Source organism: Protopterus annectens, chromosome 5.part0 (genome assembly GCF_019279795.1).
Source record: "Protopterus annectens isolate FY-2018-M chromosome 5.part0, PAN1.0, whole genome shotgun sequence".
Classification (NCBI taxonomy): Eukaryota; Metazoa; Chordata; order Ceratodontiformes; family Protopteridae; genus Protopterus; species Protopterus annectens.
The window spans coordinates 1,636,450,873-1,636,468,077 of record NC_056735.1 but is presented as its reverse complement, the minus strand read 5'-3'; the positions used below and the strand labels follow the sequence as shown (position 1 = coordinate 1,636,468,077).

Here is a 17,205-nt window from a genome sequence, read left to right as displayed (position 1 = left end):
TTGTATACACTTGTCCACCATGTGTGCCCCCCAACAGAGGTCTGAGGCGTCCGTGGTGATAGTCTGGCTTGGGCGAGGGCTGTGGAAAGGCAGTCCTCTGTTCAACTGACAGGCCTGAGCCCACCACAGGAATTCTTGCTTCAGGCATGGAATTACTGGAATTTGGGTTTCCAGGCTGTGCTTGTGCTGAGACCATAAATTCCTTAGGTACCATTGCAACTTCCTCATATGTAGTCTGGCATGTGGAATCAATATTATGCAGGATGCCATGTAACCCAGGGCTTGCAGGACTTTCCTTGCTGTAAGCTGGTTCTGCGTTGTTAATGCCATGAAATAGAGTGGTAGTTGCTTTTGCTTTTCTGCTGTGAGAAATGCCATTTGATTTGATGTGTCCAGTTCTGCACCCAAGAATGTTATCCTTTGGGATGGTACCAGCCTTGACTTTATGTTGACTGTGTATCCCAGGGCTTGCAGTAGGTGAATAACCTTTTCCAAATCTTTTCTTAATTTGATCTTGTTGTCCGCTTGTATCAGGCAGTCGTCCAGGTATGGATAAATTTGAATTCCCTGAAGCCTGCAATGAGCAATTACTGATGCCAGGCATTTCGTGAATACCCTGGGCGCAGTAGATAAGCCAAAAGGCAATGCTGAGAATTGATAATGCTCTGATCCTGCAAGAAATCTGAGGTATCTTCTGCAATCTGGTCGTATAGGGACGTGCAGGTATGCCTCCTTGAGATCTAGAGTCACCAGCCAAGACTCCTTGCCCAGCATGGGAAGAAGTTGCTGTAGGGTCAGCATTTTGAATTTTGGAATAATGATGAATGTGTTTAAAGCGGACAGGTCGAGAATAGGTCTCCATTGGTTTTCTTTTCTTGGTACCAGGAAAGGTCTGGAGTAAAATCCTTGTCCTTGTTCCATAGGCGGTACCTTTTCTATAGCTCTCATCCTTAGTAAGTGGTTGATTTGTCCTAGAGCGTTTGTTTTTTGGTCTGGTGGTAGGTTTGGCATTCCTCTCTTTCTTGGTAGAGTATGGAAGTGAAACCTGTAGCCTTTGTCTATTGTCTGTAAAATCCATTTGTCTCCTGTAATGTAATGCCAGTTTACTGAAAATAAGGCTAGCTTTCCGCCTAAGGGTGCTTCCAGTTGTTCCCTGGTAGGCGGTATCAGAGCCAAGTCACTGTGACTGTCCTGTGGAAGTGGTAGTAGCTGGATCTGTGGCAGTACTTCTCTGGTTGTTAGGCTGCCACTGACGTCCCCTGTAGGCACCTTTGGATTGACCTCTGCCTCTTGGGCGCCTATTTCTGCCTCTCTGTGCTCTGGAGGTGTCTGGAAAGGACCAATTCTTCGAAGGCCAATTTCTACTAAACCTCGGCGGCTGGACCTGTAAGAAATCCTTGACTGTTTGGACAGATTTTGCTTTTTCTTCCACCTTCTTTAACACTTGCTGTGCAGGGGAGCCAAACAAACTGTTTCTCCATGGGAGCATCTAGGAGCTTTGACTTTACATGGTCTGGTAAGGATTGCTCTTTTAACCATGCATGCCTTCTGATCACTGTACCAGTCATAGCTGATCTAAAGGAAGCCTCCAGTGCATCATAGCCGCATTTTAAGGAATGATTACTGACCTGCTGAGTGTTATGTACCAAATCCTGAAGGGACTTACGGTCTATAGGTTCAGGAGGAGACAGTTTTTTATTTAGCTGATCTAACAAAAATTCCTGATACTGAATCATGTGGAATTGACAGTTTAAGGCCCTAGCCGAAAGAGTAGCAGAAGTATAAACTTTTTTACCCCATCTCTCTAATGCTCTAGATTCTCTTTCAGAGGGGAGGGGGTTTTTGGCAGAGGCAGCTGCTACAGCTTTGGGGCCCTGTGAAATAGTTTCAGGATCTGCAACAGGAGCCTTATACAAGTGATAGTGTGTGTCCGGGACCCTGTAGTATCTGTCGGGCTTAGCAGGGGCCGGGGGAAGAGAGTCAGGGGCAGTACAAGCATCATTAAATGCATCATCCACAACTGTTAGTACTGGAGGAATGGCTAAAGGCCTATGCTGTGGTAAATGTAAAAAGGTCCTTAAGCCTTTTCCTTGAATCTGAAAAATCCTGGCCCTGCCATTGAAATTGCTCTCTCATAGCATGCAAGGTTTCCCCAAAAGAAAATTCCTCAGGAGGAGAGGCAGAAGGAATGGAGTCTTCTGCACCAGAGTCCTCATATGGAGAATAAGGGCCTTCTGGAGGATTTGAGTTTTCTGAATCATCCGAGGAATAATCTGTTGAAACTGGCTCAGGGGCCTCTTCTCTGGAGGGGGATGAGAGGCCCTGTCAGGGTGAGGTTGGGATCCCCTGATCAAAGAAATGAGATCCTCTGCGAGGCTGAGCATTTGGGAACTAGAGGTAGGCCTGGGTGAGGGGGTTTTAGCAGGCAAGGCCTTAGAAGATTTAGCTGCTTTAGCCCTAGAAAAAGCCTTGATAGACATAGATGCAGGGGGCCTAGCAGCTCCACGTGCAGGAGTAGATATGTCTAAAGGAATAGTATCTGATAAATCCTGAGAACCTGCAACAGCAGGTGGAATTTCAGTAGCAGATTCAGCCATGCTGTGTGAGGCCTCGGTTGTAGGAGGCATGCTTTCGGCCGAAGGAAGAACCGAGGACTCGGTTTCAGCCGAAACAGAGGCACTCGCGGTTGGCTTAACCGTGGTTTCGGCCGAACCCGCAGACCGCGAGTGTCGGTCCTTTTCCTTACGCTTTTTAGCTAATTGTGAAGTCTGAGTCTCCGACGGCATGTTGTAAGCAAAAGCGGGGCCGAAAAACTCCTCTGCAAACTCCGACCGACGTCTAAGTGTCCGTCGGTTGAAGGAAGCACAGGCTAGACAAGCTGCTACGTCGTGGCCTGGGCCTAAGCAAGGAAGGCAGTAAGAGTGGAAATCCTTATGAGGTATTTGTTTCCCACAAGTTAAACAGTTATTTACTTTTTCTGACATCGGCCGAGGCAAGAAAGAGTCCCCAACGGGGTACTTAGCTTTTTAGAAGTCTTCGGTAGTAGTAATCTCTGGTTCTGACCGACCGGCACTTGCGAACAGCTTCTGCTTCGGGCACCGCGCGGCAAGAAAGACTGAGGAAAATGGCGTCGGCTGATGCCTTTATACCCAATTGACAGCAGCTATGACGTCGGGTGAAGTGCGACATCAGCCGAGGCCAGACCCAGACTTTGGAATCCGGCCGACCGAAGGGCTGCCTGAGGCAGGACAACCCTTATGTTAGGACTGCAGATGCATCCTTGAAGGACATCAACCAGGGGACAGGGACAACAACCATATCAGATCCAAGGTTTTTTGCCTTTTTCTTGGCAGGTGGCTGACCCTCGGGATGGGAAGACTCCATCACAGCACCTCGCACCAACAATTTAAGATGTTGGTTCTTCAGGTAAAGTAGACAAGGAGGAGATATGACTACATGGGGTCTTGGGGACCAACGCTTGGTGACAATACTGTGTATGGTAGTGAAAAGCACCCAAACAAATGAGACACTGTTCATAATGACCTTTACGGAGAATCCGTCTCCCACACTGACATTTTCCCTTTCTGCATGACATGTAAATGCACCAAAATAAAAACAGAAACAGATGAATCTTAATGGGACACTTACCTGAAACACAGCTCGGTAACCAGCACAGGAGGAGGAACATTCAGACTGGAGGTAAAGAAGTTCTGAGATATGTACATCCATATATCACCTCTATGCCCTATGCCTTGAGTGGGGATGTACAACATCTATAAACTCCTAAGGCTTTGGTACACTGCCTGGACACTGGACTATCCTTGGCAGGGAACCCCTTATGTAAGGAATACTGCAACGGTGATACAGAAGGACATCCAAGGTGATCAAAGCTACCAGGGAGCTTATACGTTTAAGTATGTTTTTTGCTGGTGGCTTCAGACAGGACAACACAGCCAGAGCTTGCTGATGAATGGATGTAATCCTTGTTTGGGGAGGTTTTGCAATTTGGAGCTTTGTGACCAGCTGAACCCCTATGAACTCTAAAGACTGAACTGTGCAAAGTTTGGACTTTGTTAAATTCCCCATAATGCCCTTGTTTAAGCAGACCGAGGAAGGAGTCCCTGGTTTGTATAAGGAGATCCCTGAAATGGACAGTGATGAGCCAGTCATCCTAAGGGAACACTTGGAACTCCTGCAGTCAGCTGTTACTACTGAAACACATTTGAACACCTGGGGGAGCTATAGTGAGACCAAAATGCACAGCTCTGAATCAAAACTGACTGGCTTCCAGACAGAAGCAAAGATATTTCCCAAAGTGAATGTCCATCTTTACATGATGGAACACATTCTGAAGACCTATTGAGTATATCTAGGTCATTCTCCCTCAGCAGAGAACAGAATGTACAATCACCATTTGGAATTTTCTTTCTTACAAATGTGTTCAAATAATAAGTCCAAAATTGGAAACACTGGATCCCCTTTGGTCTGGTAGGACTCCTTGGATGACTCTATTGTTTAGCAGCTTTCTTACTTTGGAAGCCGCCACCTTCCTTTGAGAGAGTGGTACACTGGGAAATCTTTCTGGTGCGAGAGAAATGGAACGAAGCAATCTCTTGCTATAATCCTCTTGGGTGATGGACGTTCAGGTTGCTGAATGCAGGGATAAGCAACCCCCCCCCCACCCCCACCTGCCGCCTGAATGCAGTAGTCAGGCAATAGTTCAGGAGCACTGAAAATGCTTCTCTGAAAAAGGACCTTTGAAGCCATGCCTCTGCAGACAACCTCTGCTCCTGGGACAATGTCTATGTATGAGTTCTTCCCCTATGCCTCAGGGGGCTCTGTCTCCAGAAATGTCACGTGAAAAATCCCAGGGACCAAATTTTCTTGCCTCTTTTTTGGTTCTTGGAAAAGGTCCTCTAAGGAATGGAGAATTTGATCCCTATGGCACAGAGGGATATGCCATCTTTTTCACTTATAAAAATGGTCACTCTCACTTTGGAACCAAAGAGTGTTGTTCCATCGTAAGGGGTATTCACACAGGAGGTCTTAAAATGTTCCGCAAAGTCAGAAGTGCATCCAGCCATGTCTCCTGATGGATATGCCCATGCTGGCTGATTTAGGCACTCCTTCCACAGCAATGAAGTTAAGGCCATAGAGACATTAGTCAATGACTGTGTATCAATGGACTTCCTCTGAACTACACACAAGGTCTTCGGAAAGAATTTGAGATCTCCTTGGTCAAATCGGGCAACGTGCCAAATAATTCAATGCCCTCATCAAGACTGTAGTTGAGCAGTAATCTCCCTTTCCAAATTTGTCCAACGTGCGAAACTCCCTGACTGGTGGATAGACAAAGGAATTTTACCCTGCCAGTTCCTTTTTGGTGGCTACTGCCAGCAACATGGGGTCACTGCTGAACCCTTGCTCCAATGGGGACAATCCTGAGGTGCATTTGGGAGTACTATCTCCTTTCTATTTAAGTAGTTAAATGATCTCTTTGAATGAAACATCCTCAGGGGGGCATCTGGGAGAAATTTCTCCTTCATCAAAGTCACTATCGGTGGTGACAGATTCCTGAGGGGAATCCAGATGCCTCCTTTTGCATACAGGCTTCCTGTGCACCTCTTTGGTGGGGTGCTCTAGGATGGACTCAGATGCTGGGATGGTCTCTTCTAAAGGAGTCAGTCAAGAGGTCTTTTTGCAGGATCTCCCAACAGAACAGGAAGAATGTTGCAGACCTTGGAAAACCCTTTGGTGGAGGTAATGATCTCAGCTCAAGGAAGCAGAATTTTCTCTGAGTTGAGTGTGTACTCTTTCGAAAGCCTAACTCGATACAGATTTGGGAAACCCAGCCTTACGAGCCAAAACCTCCGATGCTCAAACAGAGATGCAACATGTCTTGGCTGAGACGTTGACAAAGCCAAAAGTACAGTTTTGTACCTACCATAAATGTAGATGTTAGAGGATCCACATTGCTGCAGTCCTAACTATAGGGTAGTCCGCTGTCCAGTCGGCCCGAATACCAAAGTATATGGCTGACGTCGGTCAAGGCGCATTAGACTGACGTCAGTACGTCAGGGTACTAATGCGCATGACCGACGCCATATCCTCAGTCTTTTCTTGCCCCAGATGTCAGAAGACCCTAAAAAGACAAGGCCAATACCAAAAACTCCAAACATACCTGCACCAAAAATATGTACAATATATACAAAAGTACCAGAATATAACCTCACCTACACAACCACCCCTAAACACAGAGGGAAGGAGGGAGGGTATTGGACTGCAGCAATGTGGATCCTCGAACATCTACATTTATGGTAGGTACAAAACTGTACTATGTTCTTCATTCCACATTGCTGCAGTCCTAACTATTGGGTAGAATCCCAAAGCAGAGGTAAGGGAGGCTGGCAAATCATAAGGAAACACAGGCTGACAACATGCCTTGCAAAATAGCTGTGGCAAAACCAGCCCTAGACTTAGAGTAGAGAGGAAGGTGATAATGCTTAGAGAAAGTATGCACTGAACTCCAAGTAGCTGCCTCCAAAATATCCTTAGTTGCCACCCCTTAGAAATGCTGTTGAAGTGGCAGTAGCCCTAGTGGAATGAGGCCTAATCCCAGCTGGAATCTCCTTGCCATGATGGGAATAACAAAATGCAATGCAAAACCCAATCCACCTAGAAATAGTTTGTTTTGACACAGGCTTGCCCTCTGAACTCAAAGCAAAAGAAACAAACAACTGCTGAGACTGCCTAAAATCCTTAGTCCTGCTTAAATAATAACGCAATTGCCTGTGTACATCTAAAGTGTGCAAAATCTTTTCCCCTTTATTTTGGGGATCTGCATAAAAGTAGGCAAATGAATAGTTTGGTTTAAAGCCACACTAGAAACCACCTTAGGCATAAAGGAAGGATTAGTGCGTAATGATACCCTATCCTTATGAAAAATCAAAAAGGCTCAACCGCCATAAGGGCCTGCAACTCAGAAACCCTTCTTGCAGAAGTAATGGCCAACAAAAAGCAGTCTTCCATGACAAGTATTTCAAGTCAGCAGTAGCCGCAGGCTCAAAAGGTTGTAGAGTAAGTTTCTCCAACACAAAATTGAGATCCCAAGCAGGAGTAGGAGCTCTACGTGGGCGTCTTATATTCTTTGCCCCTCTAAGAAATTGCTTGAACAAAGGATGCGAAAACAATGGTGGATCACAATCATAGTGAGCTGAAATTGCTGCAGCATGAATCTTAATGGAAGAGAAAGACAAACCTTTGTCCAATAACTCAGTAAGATATTGAAGAGCCACACTCAAATTAGGCTCAGAAATCTCCAAATTGTTTGCTGCACTCCAAAATAAAAATCTCTTCCATTTTTCTGAGTACACCTTCCTTGTACTATGTCTTCTGGCTTCCATAATCACATTTAAAACTTGTTGAGGAAGTTGAGACCTGCTGTGTTTCAAAACAGAATATGCCAGGCTGTTAGATGAAGAGAGTGGAGCTTGATATTGAGCAGGTGACCGTCCCTCTGAGACAACAGGTGTGGAATCAAAGGTAAAGGCCATGGAGGTTTCCTTACCAGACTCCTCAGTAATGGGTACCAGTGTTGCCGAGGCCAATCTGGAGCTATTAAAATCATCCTTGGCTTGTCTTGTCTGACCTTTAGGAGCACCTTTGGGAGAAGAGGCAGAGGTGGAAAGGCATACACATGAAGATTTTTCCAACTGAAAGAAAGAGCATCCACTTTCCAAGCTGTGTGATGAAACCTCTTTGTGCAAAACTTTGGCAGCTGGTGGTTTAGTGGAGAAGTGAACAGATCTATGTCTGGAGTTCTCCATGACACTGTCAATTTGTGAAATACATGAAGATCCAGTTTCCACTCGTGGGGATCCATGATTTGTCTGCTTAACACATCTGCTAAGGAGTTCTGTGCTCCTGGCAGAAACCTTGCCTGAAGAGTTAGTTGCAAGCTGTCTCCCATAAAATCATTGCTTGCCTGCACAACGGGTAAGAATGTGTTCCCCCTTGTTTGTTGATGTACCACATGACAGTTGTGTTGTCTGTTAGAATCAACACCTGCCCTGGAAGAAGTAACTTCTTGAAAGCCATTAATGCAAACTGGACTGCTAACATCTCTTTCATGTTGATATGTAGATGCTGTAGTCTGGCAGGCCACTTGTCTTGTATCCACTTTCCATTTAGATGAGCTCCCCAAGCAATGTCTGAGGCATCTGTCGTTAGAATCTGACTCGCCTCTGGCCGGGTCACAGAGAGTCCCTTGTTTAGGTGACATTCCTGAGCCCACCACAAAAATTCCTTTTGAATGCAAGGTATTATTTGAATGACAGTGTCCAATTCCTGGCAGTGCTGTGTCCATACATTTTGAGATACCATTGCAGCTTCCTCATATGCAGTTTGGCATTGGGAAGCACCAGAATACAAGATGCCATGAACCCTAAGGCTTGAAGGACTGTCCTTGCAGTCAGCCCGGACTGAAGAGATAGGTGATGGAAGTAACTGGAAAGATTATTTTGTTTGTCCGGGGTTAAAAAGGCCATCTGGGCTGCTGTATTCAGTCTCACACCCAGAAAGCACATGTCTTGAGAGGGTACTAGACTGGACTTTATTTCGTTCACAGAATACCCTAGGCATCTTAGCACTGCTATCACATATTCCAAATGCTGTAAAGGTCTTCCTTTTCTTGAGCCAGAATCAGGCAGTCGTCCAAGTAAGGATAGATTTGAATTCCTTTTAGTCTGAAGTAAGCTATCACTGGAGCCAGAACCTTTGTGAATACTCTGGGCAGTAGATAAGCCAAAGGGCAATGCAGAGAACTGATAATGAGAATTTCCAGCTCGAAACGCAGATACTTCCTGCAACTTAGTCTGATAGGCACATGAAGGTAAGCTTCCTTGAGATCTAAAGTTACCATCCAGTGATCTTTGCCCAGCAGAGGTAAAAGCTGTTGTAACGTCAACATTTTGAACTTGGGAATGTCCAGATAAGTGTTGAGGATAGATAAATCCAAAATTGGTCTCCACGTGTTCCCCTTCTTGGTACTAGGAACAGGCGAGAATAAAATCCTAGGCCCCTTTCTGGCACAGGAACTGGCTGAATGGCCCCTATTTGGAGCAACAGAGAAATTTGCTTGTGAGCCTCTTGTCTTTGTAGAGGAGGAATGTCTGGCATGCCTTTGAAAGGAGGCAAGGTATGGAAATAAAACCTGTAACCGTGGTGAATGATATCCAGAACCCATCTGTCTTGGGTAATTAAATCCCAATTTTCTTTGAAAAGAGACAGCCTTCCTCCCAAAGGTGCTGCCAGGCGAGAATGTACTGGCAGCTGAAAAGGCAGGTCATTGGGTCTGTTTACGAAAGGACTGACCCCTGCCCTCACCAGAAGTCTGAGCAGGTGAACTCCTGTTCTAGGCCTAAAAGAACCTTGAGCTCTGCCCCTACCACGTCTAGACCTACCCCTAGACTGGGAATCATAAGCAGGATATGTCCATCCCTTAGTAGGCCAATTTCTACTAAACTTTGGAGGCTGCACCTGCAAAAATCCTTAACAGTTTGCATAGACTTAGCCTTGTCCTCCATTTTCTTTAAAACTGCTTCCACAGGCGAACCAAACAACACATCAGACTGTAAAGGAGCATCCAAAATCCTTGTCTTAACATGCTCAGCTAAATTCTGATCTCTCAACCAGGCGTGCCTCGAAGAACAGAACCAGTGGCAGCCACCCTCGAGGAGGCCTGCACAGCATCAAAACCACACTGCAAGGAATGCTTACCCACCTGTTCAGACACATGAACTAAATCCTGCAACTCTTTACACTCAATACCTTCAGCCAGAGCATCCACCTTAGACTTCAATTGTGAAAGGAGATAATTCTGATATTTTAACATGTGAAACTGACAATTCAACGCCCTCATGGCTAAAGTGGAAGAAGTATACACTTTCTTTCCCCATCTATCCAAAGCCCTTGCCTCTTTATCAGGAGGAACAGGATTTTTAACAACAGAAGCCTTCACACCTTTAGGCCCCTGAGAGACAGTTTCGGGTCTGCCCTAGGACTCTTAAAAGATACTTATGAGCCTCAGGCACCCTATAGTACCTATCCGGTTTAACTGGGGCAGGAGGCAAAGAATCAGGATTCAGGGAAGCCTCTGCAAAAACATCTTCTACCACATTCAGAACAGGAGGTATAGCTAAAGGCCTATGCTGGGGTAAAACAAGAATTCCCTAAGCCTCTTCCTGGAATCAGAGAAATCTTGACCTTCCCATTTAAAATGCTCCCTCATGGAATGCAGAGTCTCTGAAAATGAAAAATCCTCAGGAGGCGAAGCTGAAGGAGTAGAATCATCCACATCAGAATCAGAATAAGGAGGATACTCCTGCAAGTCTTCAGCGAAGACTCAGAAGCCTCGAACATTGCTCAAAACTCTCAAACTCAGGTTCCACCCTAGGCCTCTTATCAGGAGGGGCATAGAACCTCTAATCATAGTAATCAAATCCTCTGCCATTTTAGCATATGCTTCTTAGGCAAAGACCCTGACACACTCGGAGAAACCCCACTGAAGCTAAACTAGGCCTGCCTCTTAAAGAAGCCTTGGAAACAGAAGGGAGGCCCTAACCACCTTAGGAAGAGGGGAAGAACAGCCACCTGAGAAGCCCCTTCAGCCTGGCCTACTTCCTGAGAGGACACATCCTGTAACAGTAAAGTCTCTCCCTGAGACTCCAAAGAAACTCCTGGCAAAACCTCCGGCTCCACTGAGCCTTCTAAAGAACCGGCGTCCGGGACTGTCGGTTCCTCCACTCTAGGCTTTGCTGCTTTGTCCTTGCGCTTTTTGGCCGAAGCGGGCGTCGGAGCATCCGGCGGCATTTTATAATTACAACGCTTCCCAAAAACTAACCTGGCACAGTCTAACCTTCTCTTAATAGTGCGTTTGTTAAATCTAGCACAAGAGCGGCATCCAACAACGTCGTGCTCAGGCCCTAAACAAGGTATACACAAAGTATGGTAATCCCTATGAGGTATCTGTTTCCCACAAGAAATACAGTTATTCACTTTTTCTGACATCCGGTTAAATACTGAGGCAAGAAAAAAACAAAATATTCCCCAACGGGGTACTTAGCCAACTTTGATTCGGTCTGAAACTCTGACTTCAGAAACTTTCAGAACGCCAACCTGCACTCGCAAAACTGCTTCTGCATCGGACCATGCGGCAAAAAAAGACTGAGGATATGACGTCGGTCATGCGCATTAGTACCCTGACGTACTGACGTCAGTCTAATGCGCCTTGACCGATGTCAGCCATATACTTTGGTATTCGGGCCGACTGGACAGCGGACTACCCTATAGTTAGGACTGCAGCAATGTAGAATGAAGAACATCTGTATAACGCAAAGGCTCCAAGTAGGAAGGACTGATTCAAAGACCTCTGTTATGAACCAAACCTGTCAGGGTCTGCACCGACCATTCAGCTCAGAGATTCAGAGAGCTCCAAAGCAGTCAGAGCCAACCAAATCAAAGAACTCATCAGCGTCTAGTCTAGGAAGAACAAATCCCAGGCACCGAAGCAGACCTGTTCCAGGCAGAAGTCAGATCAAACTGCTCCAGTCCAAGGGGGTGAGGACTGGAAAAGGAACAGACGGCAGGGAAGAAACCATTCTCCGGGATCCGGTGGTGGCCTAATCCAAGAGGTCTTCCAGTTGGATCAGAGTCCAAAGAAATCACCTCATCATCCTGTCCATGCCAGCTTCGATAAGACTCTTGGATGATCTGGCCAACCGAATACACAAGGCACAGGAGGGAGTCCTAGAGTAATGGTACACAGTTTCTCTTGTAGTATGGGTGAATGCAGCCTCAGTAGAAATAAGTTTCGGTGAAAACCATGATAGGGTTTTCGGATCCAATTACTATTGGATCTGACAATAGTATTGGTTCAGAGTGTTTCACCATTCTTGGTGCTGTAGCCAAAAACTTGTGGTCCAGAGTTTCCTTCCTAATGACCTTAAGATTTTTCTTTTGCTCTTTCTCTGGATTTCTCCCTTATTTTTTCAGCTTTTTTGAAGGAGGAGAACAGATGAAAATTTTGTTCGGGCCAGTGGGATACCTTCTCCTGCAAAGCCTGGGAGTAGTCCTTTCAAAATAAGTTTGTTACACTGTTCACAATAGCACACTGCCCGAAGGTGTCACAAATAGGACAAGAAGTGTAAGGGAGAAGAACCCACATTGTAGACACACGTCATGTGCATCGGACTTGGGGAACCTGTGGGTAAAATCCACACATTTCTTGAAACCAGTTGGTGTCTCTGACATATTGAAAGGGAAAATAAACAATGGAACATAAAACCTTTTTTCATGCAAGGGAGAAAAAACAGAAAATCATTTTTTTTTAAGAAAAGAGAAAGATGTCCAGCATCCAAGAAGAACAATGCAAACGTTTAGGGAAGGAAGAGAAAAGCAATAAGATAGGTTAACAGAAGTCATTATAAATTACTTACCCACAAAAAACACCCCAGCACCAACAGATCCATCCTACACTTGTAGAGAAAAAGGAAATCTGGGATATCTGGTTCAAAATGGGGGGGGGGTTATGGGTAAGGGGAGGAGCCTGAGCATCAGATCCAAAGCTTGAAAGTGGCTGAAGTCAGGTCCGACTCAGATCTGAAGACCCATACACTGAAAAGCTGATGGAGAAGAAGTTAAATATACAAACATCTCTTTGATGCTAATGGGTTTCCATAAATCCTTCCTATTCCATGAGAATGGGACCTTCAAGGCCCCCACATGCAAACCACAAGCTTCAATCGAGGCATCTGCTATCAAGGTATATTCCTTACTGACACACAAGAGCACCCACATAGGTTAGCTTTCACCTTGGCAAGCCACCAGCGCTCCTTATGAACTGCGGAGATAAGGGAATCACCCTGTCTTAATGATACAGTTGCTGACACAATAAATTATGCACTTAATCTAGAATCCTCATACGAATCCCCACAAAAGGGAATGTATGTATTGAGGAGGACATGTAAGCCAGGGCTTTCGGATGGTCTTTGTGGTCAGGAAAGGGAACATCTCATTCTGTAAGATGATACCAGCTAACACTGCCACTTTTCCCTCTGACAGAGATACCACACAGTCCTTATCTGGTTTGTACAGTGGATAGAATGGATTTCTGGAGTTAAGGAAGATCCTGAGTTGGGAGAAGCACTGCATGGTATGGTCCAGTATGTTTTTCAGCCTAGCTGGGGACTTTGGATCAGGCAGTCATCCGTGTATAAGTAATTGTGTATGTCATCCTTCAATCTGACATGTGCAAAGAATGGAGCTAAGCATCTGATAAATACTGTGGGAGTGACGGACAGCCCAAAGTACCAAGGAGATGAAATGGAAGTTCTCTGAGACTGACAGGAACGGACATTCAAAACCTCTTAAAAGACAGGCTGATCAGACATACCCCAGCTACACAATATAAATACTGCGGCAGTCATCCTTACAACAGACATCTGAATGCTAGGTCTAAGACAATTTTCCTTAACTCAACATTGCTTTTACTGCCAACAATGCAGACACAATATGCAGTTTTTTTTTTTTTTTTTAATGTTGCAACCCTCTTACCTGGGCGGAGAGGATTCAACGAAGAGTGCACAGAGCTGGAAAAGGCACCAGTTTTGACCTTTTCTTCTTCATCTTCATTATCACTGTCTACTTCCATCTCCTCTTCTCCTTGCTCACTGTTTGCACAAGCATCTTCCTGAACACTTTCCACAAATTCCACTTTAATGGGAACTTGTTCTGTGGGAAAGAATCTTAAAATTAATTGTCTGTATGGATAGTTACTTACAAGACCAAGCTTAAAGGACTTGATACAATAAATAATCCTTACAGATTGCCCACATATAACCCCAAATAGCTATGCTGCCCTTCGGTTACTGTTAGGCCTACTTCTTAAAAAATATAAGATGAAAAAAAACACACACAATGAAACAGCCAAAAGACCTCAACTCTAGAGAGTCGTCAAAGGTGTATCATTGAACGAATAAAATAATTAAAAACACAGTTCAGATGAAATAAAAGGAAATTTTATTCAGCCACTGTTGTGAAAAATGACTGCTTTCTTCTAAACCATTTTCAAGAGATCAATGCTAATGCCAGTGTAATCTCTGTACTCTGGCATTGACACTGATCTAAAAAAAGTCTACAGCTTTTAAAAACAGTTTTGTAGACAAAAACGCTCAATGTTCACTTTAGTGGTTTAAAGGAAGGTAGGAACTAAATGAGCTATGTAATATGTTTGACTGACAATGACTGTAAAGACTATATGTGATGTATAATGTTTGCAACTGACAATATGTCAATACAGTTTATCTTCCTTCATATAAATGTATAACTGCTTATATCATAAGTGATTATAGATGTTTCTTGTTTATATAAAACAAACAACAACAAAAAAAAAAAAAACAGGGACTTCTGCCACCCCGCTCCCCTCCAGGCTGGGATGATGTCTTCTCATTTTGACTTCAACTTATCTGTTGTACAACTGGGACATTCATCAGTGCCATCTTTAGTATCTTCTTGGTGTGTCAGTTCAGGGGTACGGGCCAAGTCCAAAGTGTGACCCATCCAAGTGGCATATACCCCCAATAAGAACAGCTCAGCCTAAAGGATCCCAAAGTAGCCTCCCTTGATACTAGATCCTAAGGAGAGGTAGGCACCATGTAGAGGATTTGGGGGGGGTGCCTGGGTAGCCAAAGTAAAGGAAGAGCATTGGGTTGAAAGAGGGAATTACTACAACAGTGAACAACCTTGAACATTTACAATTATGGGAAGTTCCTTACACAGGTGTACTAGATTCATCATAATGTTCAATGCTGCAGTGGTAAAAACACTTGAGAAGATTTCTAGAGATTACAGATAATTATGTGGTTGGCTTAGAAGAGGTGTAGCTTGCAAGAAACACTGAAATATGGCTTTAGAGGCAACAGCCATGTTATAGTGCTTGGAGAAGGTGTGGACACATGACCAGGTAACTGCTTCTAAGATGTCTTTTTTTAACAACTTTGTTAACTTCACACATTACATAGTGACATGGGAACACAGTTATAAAAGTGAAATATATTGCAAAAATGTTTTCCTTTTCATGCATTATACATGCACTTGTTTTAAATAATGTCAATTTAACATTCCACAGATTGCTCCAACTCTGCCTTCCCCTAAACATTTTTCTGTGTGTATTGTTCTCACAGATTCCATTTATTTCTATGCAGTTTGCTCCTTCCCTTTTCTAAAAATTCCACTTCAAGTTCTTTTTAGTCTTAACAATATTCAACAATTCTGTTACAGCTGGATAAGCATTTAATTTCCACTTTCTAGTAATTGCTTCTTTTGTAGCCAACAGCATTAAATTTAGTACCTTTACTATGTCTAGACAACTCAGTGTAAATCCCAGTTCAAAATAATTTCCTTAATTACAAGTTTGCTCCCCAACCATTTCTGACAAAGTACCCTGTAAGGAATTTTTAAACTCTGCCAACTTATTGCATTCCCAAAAGACATGCTCCTAAGTTCATCTCCCTTTTACATCACACTTTTAACTGCAGTCTACCTATGGAAAAAGTCTCTGATGACTACATGGGGTATGAAATACGTATGCAAACACTTCTATGCAAAACTCCTAAACCTTCTTGACTTCCAAGATATCTTGGGTGCTAGCATCTCTAAGGAAGGCAGTCATGGCTACAGTGGATCTTGTAAAGCAGGTCCCAACATCCCTGGTACAGTCTACCTGGAAAGAATGAAAGTACATGCAGAGACCTAGACATTTAAAGACCATTTGTTTCTTGACAGGCCTGCCCTCTCTACCGTTTGCAAAGGATACAAATAACTAGTCTGATTTACTTCACCTTTAATCCTTTCAAGTTAAAGGATCAGTTGCTTGTGCAGAACCAGGATATGCAACCCCCTGGCTCTGGTGATGGAGGGTAGAACACAAAGGGAGGTTAACAGTCTCACTTAGATAAACTTCTGTCACTACATTCGGTATGAAAATGGGACTGGTGTAAAATGTTATCCTGTCCTTGTGGAAGACGAGAGAGGGTTGCTTGCATGTAGTTCAAATGTCTTTCTGGCACAAACAGCAGCCATTCAAATGGCATTTTACCAGGTTACGCAGTACTTGCAACTGACCCAAAAGGTGGTAAATAATAGATAGAGGTTCCGTCGTGGAAATATTACTTTCTTGGGGGGGGGGGGGGGTTGCATGCAAAACCTCTTAAGGAACTGTTTCACTAGTAACAGATTAAAAGTGGGAAATCTCCAGGTTGGCAAGCTGAAATGGCAGGCACATGCTCCCTCGCACTAAGACACAAGATAACCCTGATTTATAAAAATCTCAAATATTTAAGGATCACAGAAAACAGGGTATGATTAAGGTCTGGAATTAAAGGGAAAATCGTATTCAGTCTGATTAGTAATATTTCCTTGTATTTGGTTACCTAGCTTCCCTTAAGATAGGAAGCACGTTCTTAGAAAGCATGCCTAAATGGGTGAGAGTGCTAGATCATCCAGTATGCCAAACTTTGTCATCAGGCTGGAATGTGCAAGTGATCCCTTGTTTTGGGTCATCAAGTTCACAAGCTAGAATGCCGTACAAACTCAATCCTTACTATACTAAGTAGCACAAAGAAACAAGAATTATGTACTTATCATAACAATTGATCCATGTTGTCTCTTTCGTCTAGTTCAACCTTAGGGTTATCGGATCTGACCTTGGCTCTTTTCAGAAATTTTGGATCCAGGGTTCTGACTCCACCCTTACCCATAACCCCTGCTTTTCCCCCAGAGTAACTCAGACTGAGTTTGCCTGCTTATAAACATTTATCTTACAATCAATATACATAAACCTACACAATGTGATGGACTAAAAAACAAAAATCAATAGCAAAAAAACATGAGGAACAGCAACAACCAGACTGTCCAAAGACAAGGCTCTTGTTCAGGTCCAACCATTCGACACAAATGTAAAGGGACAATTTAGGATGGAGGATAGAGGGTGGGATGTTGAACTGCATGAAAACAAGACAACATGGATCACTATGGTAAGTGCATAACTTTCGTATTCAATGCTGTTTTCATTCAATTCAACCTTTGGTTCAGATTGCAAAGCTACAGGTACACCTGGGTGGTATCGTGGAAAAATATGTCTGAGAATGA

At 44.0% G+C, this 17,205-nt stretch overlaps 1 protein-coding gene across 1 annotated transcript in view; it reads right to left on the bottom strand.

The window, feature by feature from the left end:
• Positions 1-17,205, bottom strand: part of PAXBP1 (PAX3 and PAX7 binding protein 1) — a 1,009,737-nt gene that overhangs the window by 807,477 nt on the left and 185,055 nt on the right. The window contains exon 5 of the mRNA XM_044072024.1: positions 13,612-13,788. Within this exon, the coding sequence (XP_043927959.1) occupies positions 13,612-13,788 (177 nt within the window). The remainder of the gene's footprint in view (positions 1-13,611; positions 13,789-17,205) is intronic.